Source organism: Helicoverpa zea, chromosome 4, assembly GCF_022581195.2.
Source record: "Helicoverpa zea isolate HzStark_Cry1AcR chromosome 4, ilHelZeax1.1, whole genome shotgun sequence".
Classification (NCBI taxonomy): domain Eukaryota; kingdom Metazoa; phylum Arthropoda; class Insecta; order Lepidoptera; family Noctuidae; genus Helicoverpa; species Helicoverpa zea.
The window spans coordinates 3,946,916-3,964,291 of NC_061455.1; the positions used below are offsets into that span (position 1 = coordinate 3,946,916).

A 17,376-nucleotide genomic window follows, 5' to 3' on the forward strand; every position below is an offset into this window, starting at 1 on the left:
TATCACTCTGTATACTGGAGGTGTAGAATCTATCTGAAAGCAAATCATTAATATGCAACAGCAAAAATGTTACCCAAACCACCGACATCGAAGGAACCGTAGCACTAACTATTCAGGACGAACAGCATTGATAACCAACAGTAGAAATAATAAAGTTACGATTTTTGCCTTACGTCATTTGCTTTGTGCGTCTGGGCGGTCAGTAAACCATGAAAAAAGTCGGGTAAACCCGACGATTTTGCCATGATTGTGCAAAATTCGTTTAACATTTAAGGAAAACAACTAGGTAATTCGTAATCACGAGACTCGTTTCTGAATAGACAACAGAATCAGAACATGATAAACTTGAAGATTCCGTTTGCCATGAAATTAACGATAAGGAAACATTGCTTAATGTTGTATTACGTAGAACTACCTACGTGAATAGACAATGTTATTTGCATATTTTCTATTCATACACAACATGCATTCATGCTTAGCTGCACCTTTAGGTACCAACTTCTGTATTACCTACTTATTTTCAAGCATAAAAGTTTACGATCCCTATTCGTGCCACTGCGTTCTCACCGAATAACAGATTATATATATGTATTCGCAAATAAAAAGAGCAAAATATAACAACAACTGTAGCACAATTCGTGATCGCTTAAAATTGTATGAACAACCGGGTACTCACTCTGAATTTGAGGTCTTCGTTGAAATCTTGCGCACGCTCCAATCTTTCCAACAACAGTGAGCGCTGCGCGGCCGCGCGTCTCAGGCGTTCGCTCAATACCTGGAATGCATATTATACACCAATAAGTACCAATACAATAAATAATTCGCCGAAACAATGGAAAACCTTGAGTTCATTCCCCAAAACAATGAAATAGTGTCAAGTCATCGAACAAAGCTTAGCATTGTTATCATTATTGGTGCATCGATCGATATCAAAGGCAATTTATCCATTAGCGTTTGATTATACACTTTCATATGAAAAATCAATATTCATGATGAATTTCTTAATCGCGATTAACGATAGACAAATATTTATATCGCAATTTGACTTCATAATGGAACTTTATGAAAAGGCTCTAAAGCAATCAATATTTTGCCCGCAAAAATCTTTGCAGTGCTAACGATATCATAAATGCAATGATTGCCTATAAAATACATTATGTACGAAATTAGTTACATACGTATCAATCGATATGTTTACATTAAATAAATCTTAATGAAGCAATGAAATTAGCCTTCAGAATTACCAGTTACTCACTATTGATTTATTTACACGTAAATGAGTGATAATGAATGACTTCCTTCTAGTGAAGGTGACATTAAAATAAACATACTCCATAAAGAAATAGCAAATCATAAAAAGGAAACGCACTAGTCAGCGGTTCAATTGCTATCAATCATTTAGAATAGGCCAAGGATTATGACGCATGCTTCGCTACAAGGTATGGCAGATTTGACGAGTTTTGCGATAGGCTTTGCACGTGATGGGTGAAGCGAATGTATATGGACGTAACACATTGTGACGGTAATGATCACTAAACACATCGAAGTCCACGACACATAAATACTTAATCTAAAAGGGAATGTGGAGTCTAACTACGGCGGATCAGCACGATTTCGGACACACTCCATTAGCTCCACAGATCTGCGTAATTCTGCCGAAATCTCAGAGATTACGTCACAGCACCAGCTCGTTAGTGCAACGACAATTTTGAAGAACGACTGGCACGTATTTTGTTACCTCACTCGTTCTGCAATTAACAGCCTTAACTGTTTTTTTATCTTTTTTGTTAATGCAACACAAGTTTCTAACGACCCAAAAGGCGAGAAACTTCCTAAATTGAATTCTTACCGCAATTATATCCACGCACGTCTGAGAAGATCAAATCAGAAAACTAAATAATATGATTGATAATAAAATTAGTGACAATAGTCTCAGGTTAATGCAGGTAGATAAGTAACCTACGCAAAACTTGATGGGATCCAATGATCCAATCATTCCTCACAATTCGTTTCAGTCAATCGTCTCTTTAATTAATTTTACTTGTCCACATTAGTTCCAGTATTGTTATTGTAAAGACGAATTACATTTAAAAAGAATTACAGCATACCTGATTTTGAACGGTAGACGTGAGCAACTGCCTCTGAAGTTCGACAGGATTGCTCTCGAGGAGAATCGCCGCGAACTTCTTGGAGTCAGGCGTGGCGACGCGCGGCGGGCGCGAGGGCGTCTCCAGCGCCGAGTCCAGGCGGCCCAGCGGCGTGGCGGGCGCGGGCGCGGGCGGGCTGGCCGCCGCCGCCGCCTCCAGCTGCGCCGCGCGCAGCAGCAGCGCGTCCCGCTCGGCGCGCAGGCGGCCCGTGTCGGCGCAGTCGGCGCACGGGGTGTCATTGAGCGCCCGCGCGAACGACTCCTCCACGGTTTCGGCGGGTTGTCGTTCGTCGAGTTCCCCGCGCAGCTGTTCTGCTTCGTCCCGTAACCGCATTCCTTTTCTCTGGATGACATCGAGCAACGCCCACAGCTCGTCTTCGAGTGGGCGAGATCGTGTGGCGGAGGCAGAGGCGGAGGCCGAGGAGGAATGCGCGTCTTTCCCGCAGGAGGTCTCGGTGCTGAAGCCGGAGTCCTGCACGGAGGGCTGCGGCTTGGCGCGGGTGGCGTCGCCGGCGCCGGCTGCCAGCTTGCGGCGCACGCGCACCCCCGGCTCCCAGTCGCGACGTGTGCCACTCGCAGGCGTCGAAGGCGCCATTTTGGAGCGCAGGTTTGGGAATGTCTCGATGACGAGGTCGCGAAACTCAAGTAAAGCACCGACTTCATTCTGGAGTTCCTAATAAATAGGAAAAAAACATGAATAATATACCGAGTACTGACAAACTTCCACTATATTTGGGCACGTTTTTAATTCTGATCTAAGGTATTATGATATAAAAGAAAACGGTAATAGTTATATTAATATACCGAAGGAATACTAACCTGTAAAGCGACGAGGGACTTAGCCTGCTCCGAGATGAGGTAGTGGAAGGGTCCGGGCGGCGAGCGCAGTTGCAGGCACTCCATGCCCGAACCACCTGAGCCGCCGCTGGCGCTGTCTGCACCGCCCGTCTGGAAACAACCACATTCTAATTAATATTATTGCTCAAGTTTAATCATTAAATTGTATGACAGCTGGTGCCTCGTGAGTACCTCAGCACTGTCCGATTACGTAGCCAGCGACCACGTGATATCAAAACACTCAATACGTGAAATCCTTGCCTGCGTATTTTACCTTTGGCCACCTAAAACGAACATGACACACAATACTGTAGCAATTTAGTAAATCACCAGTCATTAGCGGAGGTTTTTTTAAAGGAACACAAATAATGTCGCCGTGCGCCCCAGCGTAAAATTGCGTTGCGGTCGAGTGCGTCCCGGACACAACGTCCACAATTCACGACTCTCTTCCTTCGCGACCATTGTGTGCCGTTGCATTATAAAAACCCTATTGCCTAATCTGTTGGAATAGATCTTACTTCCAACCGAATGTAGAACCTTTACGTCTTGTTTCGAATCTTGATAAAATAATCAGTTTTGCAATAGCACTGTTATGTTTTGTCCAAAACTTCTCTAAATACTCCAAGCAAGATTTTGTATTATCTTCAAACTGATTGAGTTAGGGTTTTCCCAGGTTTCTCGGATTGGTTATATTTAGCAGTGAGTAAGGGACCTAATGTTTTTGCTTTGACTTCGTTTTATACTGCGCTTTTCCCATCAATTACTGCTGCACAGCATTCGTTTATCTAATGGGAAATACCTAAGTAGTACTCGTACTTATAAGTAATCTAATGTTTCATAACTTGATAAATGCTTTACGATGCTACTCTGGTAATCGGTATTGCCGCTTTCAAACGTAAATTGAAAACTTGGCTATCATTAATGCCACGATTAAGCCATCAGCGAGTTGACTCTCATTGACTTCTAGTCATTACAGTAAGGCTATGTGGGTTAATTGAAGGAATTTTCACTAAAGCTAAACCACTTTCTGCCAGACAATCCCCAATACGCCAACCCTTATCCAAATCCTGGTATTTATTCATTCGCCTGATGTAGGGAGAGTTAGGCACCAGATTTGTATGGGAGAAAGGACCCTCCCATATTATGATCTGTATAGCAAAGTTTCAACCAACACCGGTTTTAACACAGCTTAGCTGTTAATAACTTAGTAACCTTTATCAGTTTGATAAGAGTGCTTATGTTACATACCAGAGAGAATGTCGATGTCGTTCCCAAAGTGCTGATAATGCAGCAGTGTTGAATTTCAACATTATATTGCTACATACCATTGTTATCGTACGAAATGGTATTTTATTTATCTTACTTTAGATAAATATTATGTATCTGTAGACAGTCTGGCGAATATTTCTGTGCCTTAAAAAGGATACCATTGTGAGGTGGATAGTGTCACATGTGGATAGTGGACACATGTCCTGATAACTTGTTATTATAATTCTGCAGTCCTCAAATACGGACAAGGTCTTTGTGAAATAACTTTATTTTAAATAATACTTCGATATTAAGGTAAAACATCATGAATTTAGTAAATAACTAAAAGCCAGTGGCCCATTACACGCATCATCTATATACTACCAGTTATTTGACTGTCAGTGGAGTCCAGTCTAGCTGTGAATGAATGTTTCCATGTGGCAAAATGTCACAAGGAAGCATTGGTTTACGCTCTCTTGTATCCAAGCGTTCAGTCTTATAAGTTTAGTCATTTTAGATAACTGAATGACGCACTCATCTTCATCTGAAACCAGAAGTGAACAGCTGGGAAGACTGATGAGTCATCTTCGTGAATCGAATAATAAATTATTCAATATGATATTTAGAACTCCGAACCAGTATTCTGCAAAGTTCTTAGAAAGATAAATCTTAATAACTATGCAAAAGAGCGTTCATAAGTTTTAGAAACGTACCTAAATTATTTTGCCTTAAGTACTCTGACGTCAGATACGGCTGGTATACCTACCTACGTTGGATACCTACAGCATCAACTTGGAAGGTGAACGAACTACGAGAATTTAGACGCTGTCATTTAGGTAGGGTGTGACTTTTGGTGGATAACAATACCCAAGTGTCTGGCACCAAATTTGGAAAATATCAGTCCGCTCTTTGAATTCGCAATGAGCTGCAATGCTAGCTGGACTCTAGGAAAGGAAAGTTACCCGGATTGTGCAGAATCGTTTCCGCTATACCTACGTATTAGTTTACGGTTTTGAATAATTCTTAGTCAATTAACGAAAACTAGTTATGCTATCTACAATGGCAGGGTACGGTGTCGAGAAAGCGCGCTGTGGCGGTAATGGCCGGCCTGCGGACTTGACAAACGACCGCAACAATCGAGGGACTTTTCATTCAATGACACTACGTTTTGGCGGTTTGTTAGTTTCACTTTCTTTAAGATTGCGTCAGATCAAGGCCGTGTCTGCATGTACAGCTGTGTTATTATAATGGCAATTCACTAATGTGTTATGACATTAAGCTGGTCTCATGATTAGATGTTAGTGCCGGATCTGTCGATTGTTTATTTTCACCCGGCTCGACGTAACAATATGCAAATTATGGACGCGTGCAAATGTACATAACATAATGACACTTTCATAAATGCGAGTAATGATGAGTATTTAGATTACATACAGTGTTGGATGTCTAAATGTTTATACAATCACGACGGCAATGCAGCTCGAGGCAGCGGAAGATTTCTCCATCTTCAATATCATAAAATGAATGTCTTAATCTACAATATACTAAAAACAAACCCGTATTTTTTTAAATGCCTCATTCTTGTTTAAAGTACATGGAGGTATTTTAACAAAAAATATGATTAATCACGTAGATTCGAGATTGAGGACATGCAAAAAATCTTAGAGATTAAAAACCTGCATGAGCTGATACAAGTTGTGTCTTTCAATCTAAACAGACGTGTTGAAATCAAGACGAAACAGTCGTGCCATTTAACCTCCCAAATCCATCAACTGTCCCAGTAGGCTGTAGGCAGCTAATGATTGACAGAATAGAGGTCCGCTATTACGCAAATGGTCAAGTGTAAGAAACGTTTTGCTAGATTTGTCAACAAATCTTTGCTGACGAGATAAGTATTCTAAAACTGTTGCATTGTCATTGCCTTAAACAATGTTATTGTAGTTAACTAGATAATGATTAATTTTGCAATCTAGGTGCCATACAAGGACAAACGACTGCAGTCTGTGGAAATACTGCGAGAAGTTTGCCCGATATTGTTCATGTATAATTGGACAAAGGTTGGTATTTTTGTATTTATTGGCCTCAGGAAAACAATGCAGTATTGAATGATTGGATACTCTAATTCCTTGAACGTGATGTTCCAAGTTCATAAAATTTACGAGAAGATTCGTCTCGATGGGCGCTCTACATGCGCTGCGATGGATAACAACTAGTATTATCATACCGTTAGACCCATTCTCGAGTTCATATTTTTTATTATAATTTCTATAACCACTTATTACATCTGCGTACTCCGCCGAACGTGACGAGTAATATGCATATTTTAAAATAAATGTTACTATTACGGATTAGTTTTAGTCTGTGAATAGGGACAAGGATGGCAGTCTAAACAATGAAGCGGAAAATTATTATAAGAGATCCGGCCGGTTCATTAGGTAATCGTTTAATGAGTGAAACATTTCCTGCGTTTTTATACCATAGAAAATTATATACAGAACGTTTTTTGGCAAATGTTCGACATACATGAACCATACAACATGAATAATGGTGAGAAACGAAGACTTCTTTATTCACAGATCATGATGAAAAACAAAGGTCGGTTCATTTCGGTTATTGTAGTCTCGTCGTTACTAAAGAATAATTGAGAGATGCAATAAATTCAAGCATAATTCGTGCTTTATCATATTTGTTTGGCGCAGCTGCCGCTATTGTAGCAATACAGTATCACGACTGTTATCGCAAGTGTGATGTAAACGAGAAACGAATCAAATACGATCAAATCGATTACGTATCTATATGATGGATGTTCACCCTTCCATGATAACTGCAAAAACTGCGTGTCCCAGTTTTCACTTTACATCATTCAAGCGAAAACCACGGGATGATAAATTACCAATCAATCAACCATAAAGGTTTTCAATAAAATCTTAACTTACCGCAAATGGTTGAAGAAATCGCGTGAAACCTTAGAGGTAAAAGGGATAATTGCAAGACTTATGAAAGTTACATAGAGGCGTAATTGTGTATGAAAAAGACATTACACGAAGCGTCTGTTATATTCACATTCACAGCGCGTCTACCGTGCCCACGGCGAAAGAAATTTTGAGGTGTTTAATTAGAAAGATTAACAGCAACGGTAAATTTGGGCAATCTACGGCCGCTGAGGAATTTTAAGTTCTAATTTTATGAACGCACGCCCTGTTTGTTTTGAAGACAGTGCAACGTTTATTTCTGTACGAAATTAAGGTTATAGAAGGTAAACATACCGACCAAGTTTTCATACTTTTGTCTTTGGAAATGTGTTCACGTCTGATACTTTGATCAAGACTTAAGCAAAGGAGATAATCTTATCCTCCTGAGGTGGACAGCAGGAGTTTTATTCAAGAATCTAAGATTACATAAGGTGGAAAGAAAGGATTTTCTACCGGAACACTGACAAGATCAAATTTCAAAAAGTTTGGTTCCCCAAGGATAAAGAAAAAGTAAGATGGCATCCTTTACGCGTTCTTTGGGTCGCCTTTACTAAAATTTTATAGAATACGGAAAACTGAACCCTTGAGGATTAAATCTTGTGTAGGTATAAGATAGAGACTGAAAATCGCATTGTTCATTGCAAACATTATTATTACGTGTCTATATAATCACATCATCTCTTTCTTGAAATGGCCCTATTCCTACTTCTTTTAACAATATTGTCGAGAGTAAACTTTGTGTTTAAGATAGGTTCTTAATGTTTCTACCTACATTACAAAACCTTTTCTATTTAGTACGTGGCTCAGGTATCAGTTCACATCGATTACGATTGCTCACGACTTCGATGGCACATAAACCATTCCCTGTACATGTCTAATGTGAACAAAAACACATCTAGAACATTTGTCACAACACAAGTCATACAAACGAGCCATTACTATTTGGAACACTGGAAGTCCCACGTTTTTACACAATTCAGACTTTTTTACGTTATTGTAAAATGCATAATCATTATGTTACTTCATGATTTCAGTAAGTTGTTATTCGGTTCTTCTAGAATCATCTCTTCGCAATGGCAGAGGTTGGCAATTTTTCTATAGTTACTTCATATCTACATATTTTAACTGTCCAAAATCGCAATAGTGGCAAATAATTTATACTGTAAGCATATTTAAACGTTTATGCAAAATAATTAATTTGGATAATGTAACACCGATGGAAAGATAGTTAAACATTTAGTGAGGCAGTGTGTCAACCGCTTCATTAAGCGTTGCAGCAAGATGCTAAAACCGCTGCATGATAATTACTCACGTTCTTTATTAATCATATGAATGGCGAAAATACCTCGATTAAAATGGACATATTGTTAATAAGGAAAATTCATTCTAGTATTGTTACGAAGGGGAATCCATAACGCTATTGACGTTTATTCTTGGAATCTTATACGTAACCAAGTGTAGGTACATGTTTACGTGCCTAGGTAGAAAGTCATAATTATTACAAAAGGTATTGTTTTATCCTGGTCTTCTATTCAATATAAACTTGAAATCAGTCATCTGTATGCGGACCATTAATAAAATTAAAAATAATGGCAGTATTTAGGTCACATTAATATGAATCTATTCATGTTGTTGGCAACTATTATAAAAGGTACCTATAGAAAGCTTTTTATGGAAGTCATAACAACCCGCGCCGCGACACAGTAAGGAGACACTATTTGCATGATAATACAAAACAAACTCTTCATGCAAGAAACAGAAAAAGTTGGCCTGAGGCGGAATGACAAACATTTTGCACTTGAGAACACATTGTGACCAAGCCATAGAACTAACAGGTAGTTTGCGAAATAAACAAATACCGAAAAAATGGCAACCGTTTGCAAATAAATGATGATGTGACCTGTAAGCAATGTGTGAAATTCAATGATGTGACAAAACATGAAATAAATGCTGAAATAGCAAAATGCAGTCATAACGACAGTAATGATGTCAAGCCAGTCAGGTTTCGGAGCATAGCCGACCGTTTGGCCGATCAACCGGTAAATTATTAAAATTGGCAGATAGCAAAAAATGAAATCGTGTACAATATCGTATTCATTGTCCTATTTCTACAGGTAATAGGTATGTTAACCGCGTTTGTGCACGCGCCCATATGTATGCAAATTGTTACGCTACACTACACCTAAATTTTGTACTCACGATTTTAGCGAAAGGGAATTTTATCAAACATTATTTTGTCAGAAGATATGGGTCCATAAAAAATAAATTCTATTTTATTTTAGTTCTAGTATGTTAGTAGTATGTTAGTTCTTTCGTGTGTGTTTACTGTGTACATAAATGGTTAAATAAATAAATAAATTCATAACAATATCTTGCCTTACATATAAAATATTTAAGTCGGATCTAGTTGGTAACAATACATTGTAACAGTTGTTTATCAAGCCGTACAAGTTCTACATTAAACTCAAAGAGGTTTTAATAAACGAAGTTGGCTTCCATTTCACAAACAAATTGGATTTATAAGTGAGTAAACAATACAAAATATCAGGCGATTTCAATTTGAAAGATCAAGGTACACAAATGGCAGAAATAGCTGAGTCACTTAATGAAAAACGTCGGTTATTATAAGGAACGACTGTATCATTTGCAATGTCATATTTTGCGTGATATGTGTACATGAATTATTTTAGAACACGCGATTAATAATAAGCGTAAGTCATCAGATGGCAAGTACAAAAAATAGGACAAACTTATGTACGATAGCTGAGCGTGTGGACCACGATAAAAAAGTAATGGAATATAGCAGAACAAAATTATTCGACCTCTCTTTTGGAGGGCAAGACCAGAACAATTTATATGAGGGCTCTGCGTATGATGAAATTGTTTTATTGCAGTAATGAATAAACTTAGCTACTGTTACCGTCAACCAGTCCAATATGATATGATTCATATAATACAATTAGAAAATAAATAAATGTAGTAACTTTCATGAAAAGATCTAGACAGATTGAATATAATATTGCAGATAATCGCGTGCTGATTGATGAACATTAAATCGGAGTTGAATAAACAAATAATTGTTACAAAACTTCAGTTGATTAAAGCAATTATTGTGTTATTATTTTTGCTACTAACATTGTATTATGTTGTTTGGTGTTCTTTATTGTGGTATGGTATTTAAGACAAAGAATTCAATCATCAACATCCAAATCAACTTCTGATAAAATACGACATTTTCACGCAGGCACACCTGAAGTAGCCATGGCAGAATATTGAAGAAAAACCTCAAAACTTGGTAAATACCCACGAAGAATCGACGATAGTAACCATAACTAAACTCAATGTTGACAAACTGTTGACACTTGCCAATAAACAAAATAAAACAAGCGAGGAGCAACGTGATCCAATCAAGCGTTGCGTGCTTTCACTCTCTGGCTTGCTCGCTCCATTTTAGGGTTAATTTTCGATATTATGAGACCTCGAGATCCGTTGCAACCGATTTCACTATCGATAGCTACTCGACTACTCGTACGTGATCCTCATCATCTTTTTGTTGCGACAGCTAATGAGCCAAACAAAAAGAAGCGTCGAGTAATGGGAGCAACAAAAAATTATAAGATCACGGTCTATTATTTTTGTACGGAGTTGATTTAAAATAGATATTCTTGATGAAAGAGTAACAGTGTTAACAGAGGATTGAATGTGAAGTAAGATTGTTTATCTTAATTGTTTTCGTAAGGAACGGTGGAGATCGTACAATCCACTGAATGAAGAAATAGATACAACTCATGACGCGGATCCTTGAGAATTTGTTTAAGATCTAGTGATTGCGATTCAAGTTCATAATTTGCATATAAGCCACATTAGTCACACCTTTGACTTTGAAAGCAAGTATTCTAGCAGATATATTTAATTATAGACAGTTTTGTAACTGTAAAGTGTGCGATGGTAATCGTTCCTACAAATGTGATGCACAATTTCGCCGTGGAAAAATATTGCTTTTTCCAGACAAAGAAATGATGGTTAATTTCGATTAATTTTTAAATTTTCTTCATACTGTTCAACAAAATTGCTTGTTAATGATTAATTACATCGATCTGCAGCATCGATAATTATTCCAACGGCAAACAACAGGGGCACAAATATTTAAAGCTTATACTCCTATGATAAAGCGTATTCATAGCATCAAATTATACATGTATGTATTTTAGTTGGAAACTAGTGCACGCATACGGAAAAGCCCGCATGCCGGTGAACAGCCAACCGTGGTTGAGCACCGCCCAATCGCCACAGTGCGTGAAACCAAACCGGTGCAGGCGGCCATTGAATAAAAAAACACAATTGCATGCTAAGGGACCAATTTTAAAGTATTTCCTTCACGGATCTAATCAAATCATTGCGCGGCAATAATTGTATTGATCGACTAATCACTGTAGGTTTGAATAACCAATAAGTGCAATACATAGTTGCATGCAATAGAATAGAGAGTTAATTCCCATAGCTGACAAGCTCCTGACAAGCGAATATTGCCAACTTCGAAATCATTCTACATAAGTTTTTCTCAAATCCAATTAAACTAAGACTATTGATTATGACTACACAATAGCGACACTCGAAACCGAGATAAGAAAACCAAGTAATATTGACAAGACAAACGCTGGGTGAGTTTTTACAAATATTCCAATCACAATAATAAATCGAACAATGCAATTGGCAAATACAATCATTTCGAACCGTCGAGTTTGCAAAATAAACTATTCTGTTCCCATAATGACGCAAACATAAGGGAATCAATTAAATATGAATTCATTAACAACCTTTTGTGCACTCTAACAATAAACTACTAAGTAGTACTTGTGCATATTTTTATCAATGTTCATGAGCCTATGATGAATAGTTAGAATCATGGGTGTCTCTTGCGATGGATTCTGTTTTGCTCATCCGATCGAAAAAGACTCTATTCACTATCTTATTTATATGGACAGAATTTACTGCAACAGCATCAGGCAATACCAGCAACTAAACTAGTCCTAATGGTCTCGTGTTATTTCTAAACTAATCGCCTCTTATTGAACGCCCGACCCCTCACGTACGCAAAATATCGGGAGCACGTGCGCGTACACATATGGCCTCCATAGACTATATGCAATCTAATTAGGCTCATAATCTTGATAATCTTCACTCCAGACATGTCATCTTCATTGACATTTAAAGGTCGGGTGTGCAGCTGTCCCATAAATTGTAAGAACAATGAAACTGTTGCACCTGTGATCGGTGAAAGGGTCATAAAGGTCTTGCTCGCTTTGTTGCTGAAGTATAGCTAGCTAGCACCTCTGCCGACTCTCCATTAGTAATATAAGAAATGATAGAAATGACTGGTGGATTTATATCCCATAAGGTATACTTGAAAAGGTAAGTTTTCACCATAAAATCTTGAATTGCCTGAACAATACAATGTTGACTAAAATTGCAAGCTTTCCATTTCACAATGTTGAACAAAAGAACATAGTTTGTGTTTTATATACAAGCAATAAATTAGTAGAATTGACTCGTAGGATGTTGTGCCATACATGGCGGCGTTTAGAGGCTCATTCACGACTCATTGTTTCAGAGCAAGCGTGGGCGCATGATTGTTGCACCCACCATCTATTCCGAATTGCTGATGAATTGCAACGCGCGAAACGTATTTATCCCAATTAATCTCGCACGGTGTAACGGATGCGTTTCAATAAAGTTAATGTTGAGCAAAAATTTCTCATTTCAGTCACGAGTTGTTTGGGTGTTGAAATGTAAAATTGTGTTGAATCTTTAATAATCTGGAGATTTTGAAATTAAAAAGCTGTGAAGGCTACTGTAAATATTATCGACAGTGCTTGTTTGAATTTAGAATGCACACAATACATGACACGAGCCACAGAATAGTCATAAGGTGATAACGCATAAGCAGCCAGGTGCAGTAGGCAATGTGTAGGGCGTGCCCAAGTAACGACCGTGCCTGAGTACCCTACCCAGTGCGTCATTCATTAGCCATACAGGCTGTAATAAAACCGCTAATGCCATACCGATCCACATGACAGGACACATCAAAACAAGAGATTGTTAGCCATTTTGTAACTAGATTCCATTAAACACGACGAATAATTGCTGGAACGTTTCACCACGTTGGTTATCTTTCACAATGGCCCGAAACGAAACGTGTCAATTATTAAAATTACACAAAATATAGGTGGTATATTTGCGGTTGCTTATTACGATGTTCACAATTGATAACATACTGGTGTTCCGTGCAACTAAGTATGCAAATGAAATGAAAGGGTTACTATCCGTGAGTTATTCAATTACTGTTATCAAACATGTTTCAAAAGTTAACGGGTAGCATTGCTTATTGGCAACTTTTTGTTATGTGCATCATAACTATAACGGGTTGGGATTGAAGAAACACCATTACAATATCTACCTACATTATCAAATTTTCAAATGAGATGCGTTTATCAAAAATTCCACAAATTATTCTAATTGGACCATTGTATTATTCATAATGACAATTGCATATATTACTGCTAACTTAACGGGATGTAAGACGCCATTGAATGTTCTAACAGTGATTGCCCTGTGTAATACAAGTGTAATTACTTGTCACATTATTTAATCATAATTCGTCATGCAATGTAAGTTGATTATGTGCCGTAAAATCAAATCATGTTTTAAAGTTAACTTTGAATATTACGTTAGCTATGTCAGGCCTATAAATTAAGTAAGTACTTAAACATGTTTCTTGAAAATAAAACTTATCGAAAAACATAACATTTTCTCCTGAAATCTGAAAAGAGAAAGTAGTAATTGAAATCGCGTAGGCAGTAGACAGAAGATTAAAACAACATTAACGTTTTCACTGAGCCTCAAAATGTTGTACCTATCTGAAAATGATGTACACAGCTATTTGCCGCGATGAAACTCACCAACGCTTCTATTGTTTGTAGAAACAGTGAAGTATGACAGAGGTAAGGTAAGTTATATTACGTTTCTACCCATATCAAAACTATGTTTAACGTCACTTTCTACCTTTCTTATAACTAACACGTACCATCTTTTCATCATGGACCTATTTACTAAATGACAGATAGGAGAACCGTCTGTCCAGAGAAAAGGGTGAAAAACATTGCTCAAGGCATAGCAGTGGTCAAGCACATTTTTTTTTTTAGTTGTGACTTCCTATAAAATAGCCTCTTTTCAGGATTTTAAACCGATAGGTAGTTATGTGCTTAAGATTCACCTGATATTTTGTGACATTTGTGGGAATTCAAAGAATATTTTGCAACAATGATACTGTTAAATTGACCGTTCACTGTAATATCTCTTGTTAGAACAAGAGACTTGTTATCGTCAACGGTAAACACATTTTGTTTAGTCTTATCTTTCCAATACATAATTTGATTTGCAATCTACTACTGATAACAGAAAAAATATTTTACATTCAGAATTTTCAAACATTCATTAATAAATGTTGCAGCACACATAACAGAAGACGTTTTACATTAGAATGTAGAAAACTAAACTCGATTTCCGCGATTTGTCTCCAATCACAAAAACATAATCGAACAGCGGAAGTAAATTACGCAAAAGAAAAAGATTTGCTGAATATTGAGGAAATATTGTCACTTTCATACGATCATCGATCAGTCTAGAATCTAGATGTTTCCTAGTCAATCATCGAATCAAAATGAATGACTTTGGTCATACCATTGAAATCTACTTTACGGAACAATAACTACATAGATTGAATGGATTGCGATAAGATGAAATATTTTCAGTTTATACCTAAAACGCATTTATACGTTCTAACTTCTAATCAACACAAGGCCAACAGCGCAATATTACGGATATTGACCTAAACCTGGCCAAGTTTATTCAATAAGAATGTTAGCACCACCAATGCAATACACAGTTTAAACAAAGAAAATAAGTATATCGAGAAAACCAAGACGTAAGCTTATATTACTTAACTTCTAGATAGTGATCGTTCACAGTTCAGTATTGTGTGTAGTGTGAAACATTGGTTTATTGCACGAACGAAAAGCGCCCACAGATGCACTCAGCCGAGATAACACCAATTGGTGTAATTGATGTTAGAAGTCGGTGAACGACTCATAAGTGCCGTCAATATACGCACCCAACTGTACTTGTCTGAATCATTAAATGTACTACTTAAATAGATGGCTGCCTTTAATGGCTCAGCTGTCTGTCCAGCAGACGTTCTTAGCACCTATTCAAATGAAGATAAAACCATTTAACTTGATTGATAACCTTATTTATTGCTTTCGTATACGGTTAAGAGCTTTGCATTGATATCGAGAGCGCATGACATATTTTATTTAGTTAAACAACGCATTGATATATGCGATTTGAAAGCCACGAATGGTGCGTTAAGATTTAACGGCATTCTTTATTTGCTAGTCCAGTGATTCAGGGTAACTGGTGATTTAATATATAATTGCAACATTTAGTGCATTTGCGTCAGCTGTACAGTTGCAGTGGCACGCTTACGTCTCCTTAACGGAACTAATGAGACCGGCCCCTCAGACACAGGCCACTGCCTTTTCCGTCAGCTATTTGTGCCACACTGATCCTGTACTCGATGTGTCTCCAAGTGGTATGATGGAGCCTTTTTCACACCAGACAATTTAAGCATTACAAAAAAATAGTAGAAAAAGTGTACATTTCTTCAGCAGTACAAAAGATAAACGATATCGCTTTCGGCACATTCAAGTGGGTCGGCGTGTGTCGGCGCTAAGTAAGAACTTTGATAACACATGGCCGGGAGTCTAGAGAGTTAAGTGTGGGCGCGAACAATGCAGTGAATCATCACAGCTGTGAATGAAGTGTATTCGACAATGGGTCGGTGCTCCCGAAACAAAAATAGACGTTGTTGCATCGCTTTAACTATTTCAACACGCTAGATGCTTCAGGTGAAGCTGGGTATACAAACCTGGACACCGTGTTTGGTTGTAACTTAAAATAGCTCTCAGAGGAATGACTGTAAAACTTTAATGAGCTTGCGACCTGACGAGACCATGTGCGCGTAAAAGGCAGATAATGAGTTCTTATGTTGTGCCTTGAGCTACGATGAACAGATATTGTAACTGTAAAGCATTCCCTTCACGCACTCTCCTTTTGTTTTGATAAATATTTAATCATACACATGCCAATTCCTCAGTCGAGGGGGTCTTTTCCAATAACTTCTGAGTTTTTATTCGTCTGACCATACCTACACAACGAGTGCTGTAGAACGGCATTATCGTATAAACAAGGAAACGTCCGCGACCGGCGCCATGGTCGGTAATCTGGGTCAACTTTAAACTTTTTACCATAATTCTTTCACCTCCCACAATCACTGCACGTTTATTTACTCCAGCACGAATTTAATCTGATGCAGTTAAATTCAAGATAATTACATCTGTTTTCTTTTCGCAGAATGTAAGTTGTAAATACTCGGATGTGTCGGACTGAGATCGACGATCGAGGTACCCAGGTGTGTTGAAAGTGTGCATTGCAACATAAGCTTCTAGGAAGTCTTAGATATCTATCATATATCTTAGTGACACTTCAAAGAACGACAATCGATTGTTCTGAGAGTGGGACACTTTCACCTCAGCCCTGGCACACGCCTCTTTAATTCAAAATCCTATGTTATTCATTTCGTTATCGGGCAAACGGATTAAAATCGAGCTGCACAATAAATAATTCACATGCACGACACGTTTCGTAAAGGTTACATGCAACTATCACATCGTCAACACTTTCTCTGGCGTCGAACTGTTTGATGGCATCAAGCCATGACTCAGACTGTCAATTTATCGGTGTCGATAAGTAGAGATAATGAAGAGTGATGCAACTCAAACATAATTAACCGTGAACTCTAAAATCAAACATTACATAATAAGGAAATCAACTCCTACGTAGAACAACTTTCCGCTTTGTTTCTTGTAATAAATTCGTCTATTATGAAGCACGCCATTAGCGGTGTTGCCAAAACCGACCTAAAACCACTTTATTTTGCTCAGATGACTATGAAAATAAATAATAAAAGATTTCTAGAAAGAAATGCCAACGAAGACTAAAAATACAATAAATTGTAAAAATGACCTGAGGCTAAGCTTTTATACGCAAAATTTA

The 17,376-nt window shown here is 37.9% G+C and overlaps 1 protein-coding gene across 3 annotated transcripts in view; it reads right to left on the reverse strand.

Annotated features, from left to right (window-relative positions):
• Nucleotides 1-17,376, reverse strand: part of LOC124629563 — a 61,883-nt gene that overhangs the window by 3,567 nt on the left and 40,940 nt on the right. For 2 of the 3 annotated variants that reach the window (XM_047163006.1, XM_047163008.1), the window contains exons 2-4: nt 2,966-3,094; nt 2,109-2,819; nt 677-775 (exon numbers count right to left, since the gene is read on the reverse strand). In XM_047163006.1, the coding sequence (XP_047018962.1) occupies nt 677-775; nt 2,109-2,819; nt 2,966-3,094 (939 nt within the window). The remainder of the gene's footprint in view (nt 1-676; nt 776-2,108; nt 2,820-2,965; nt 3,095-17,376) is intronic. The other variant, XM_047163007.1, reaches the window with a different exon arrangement.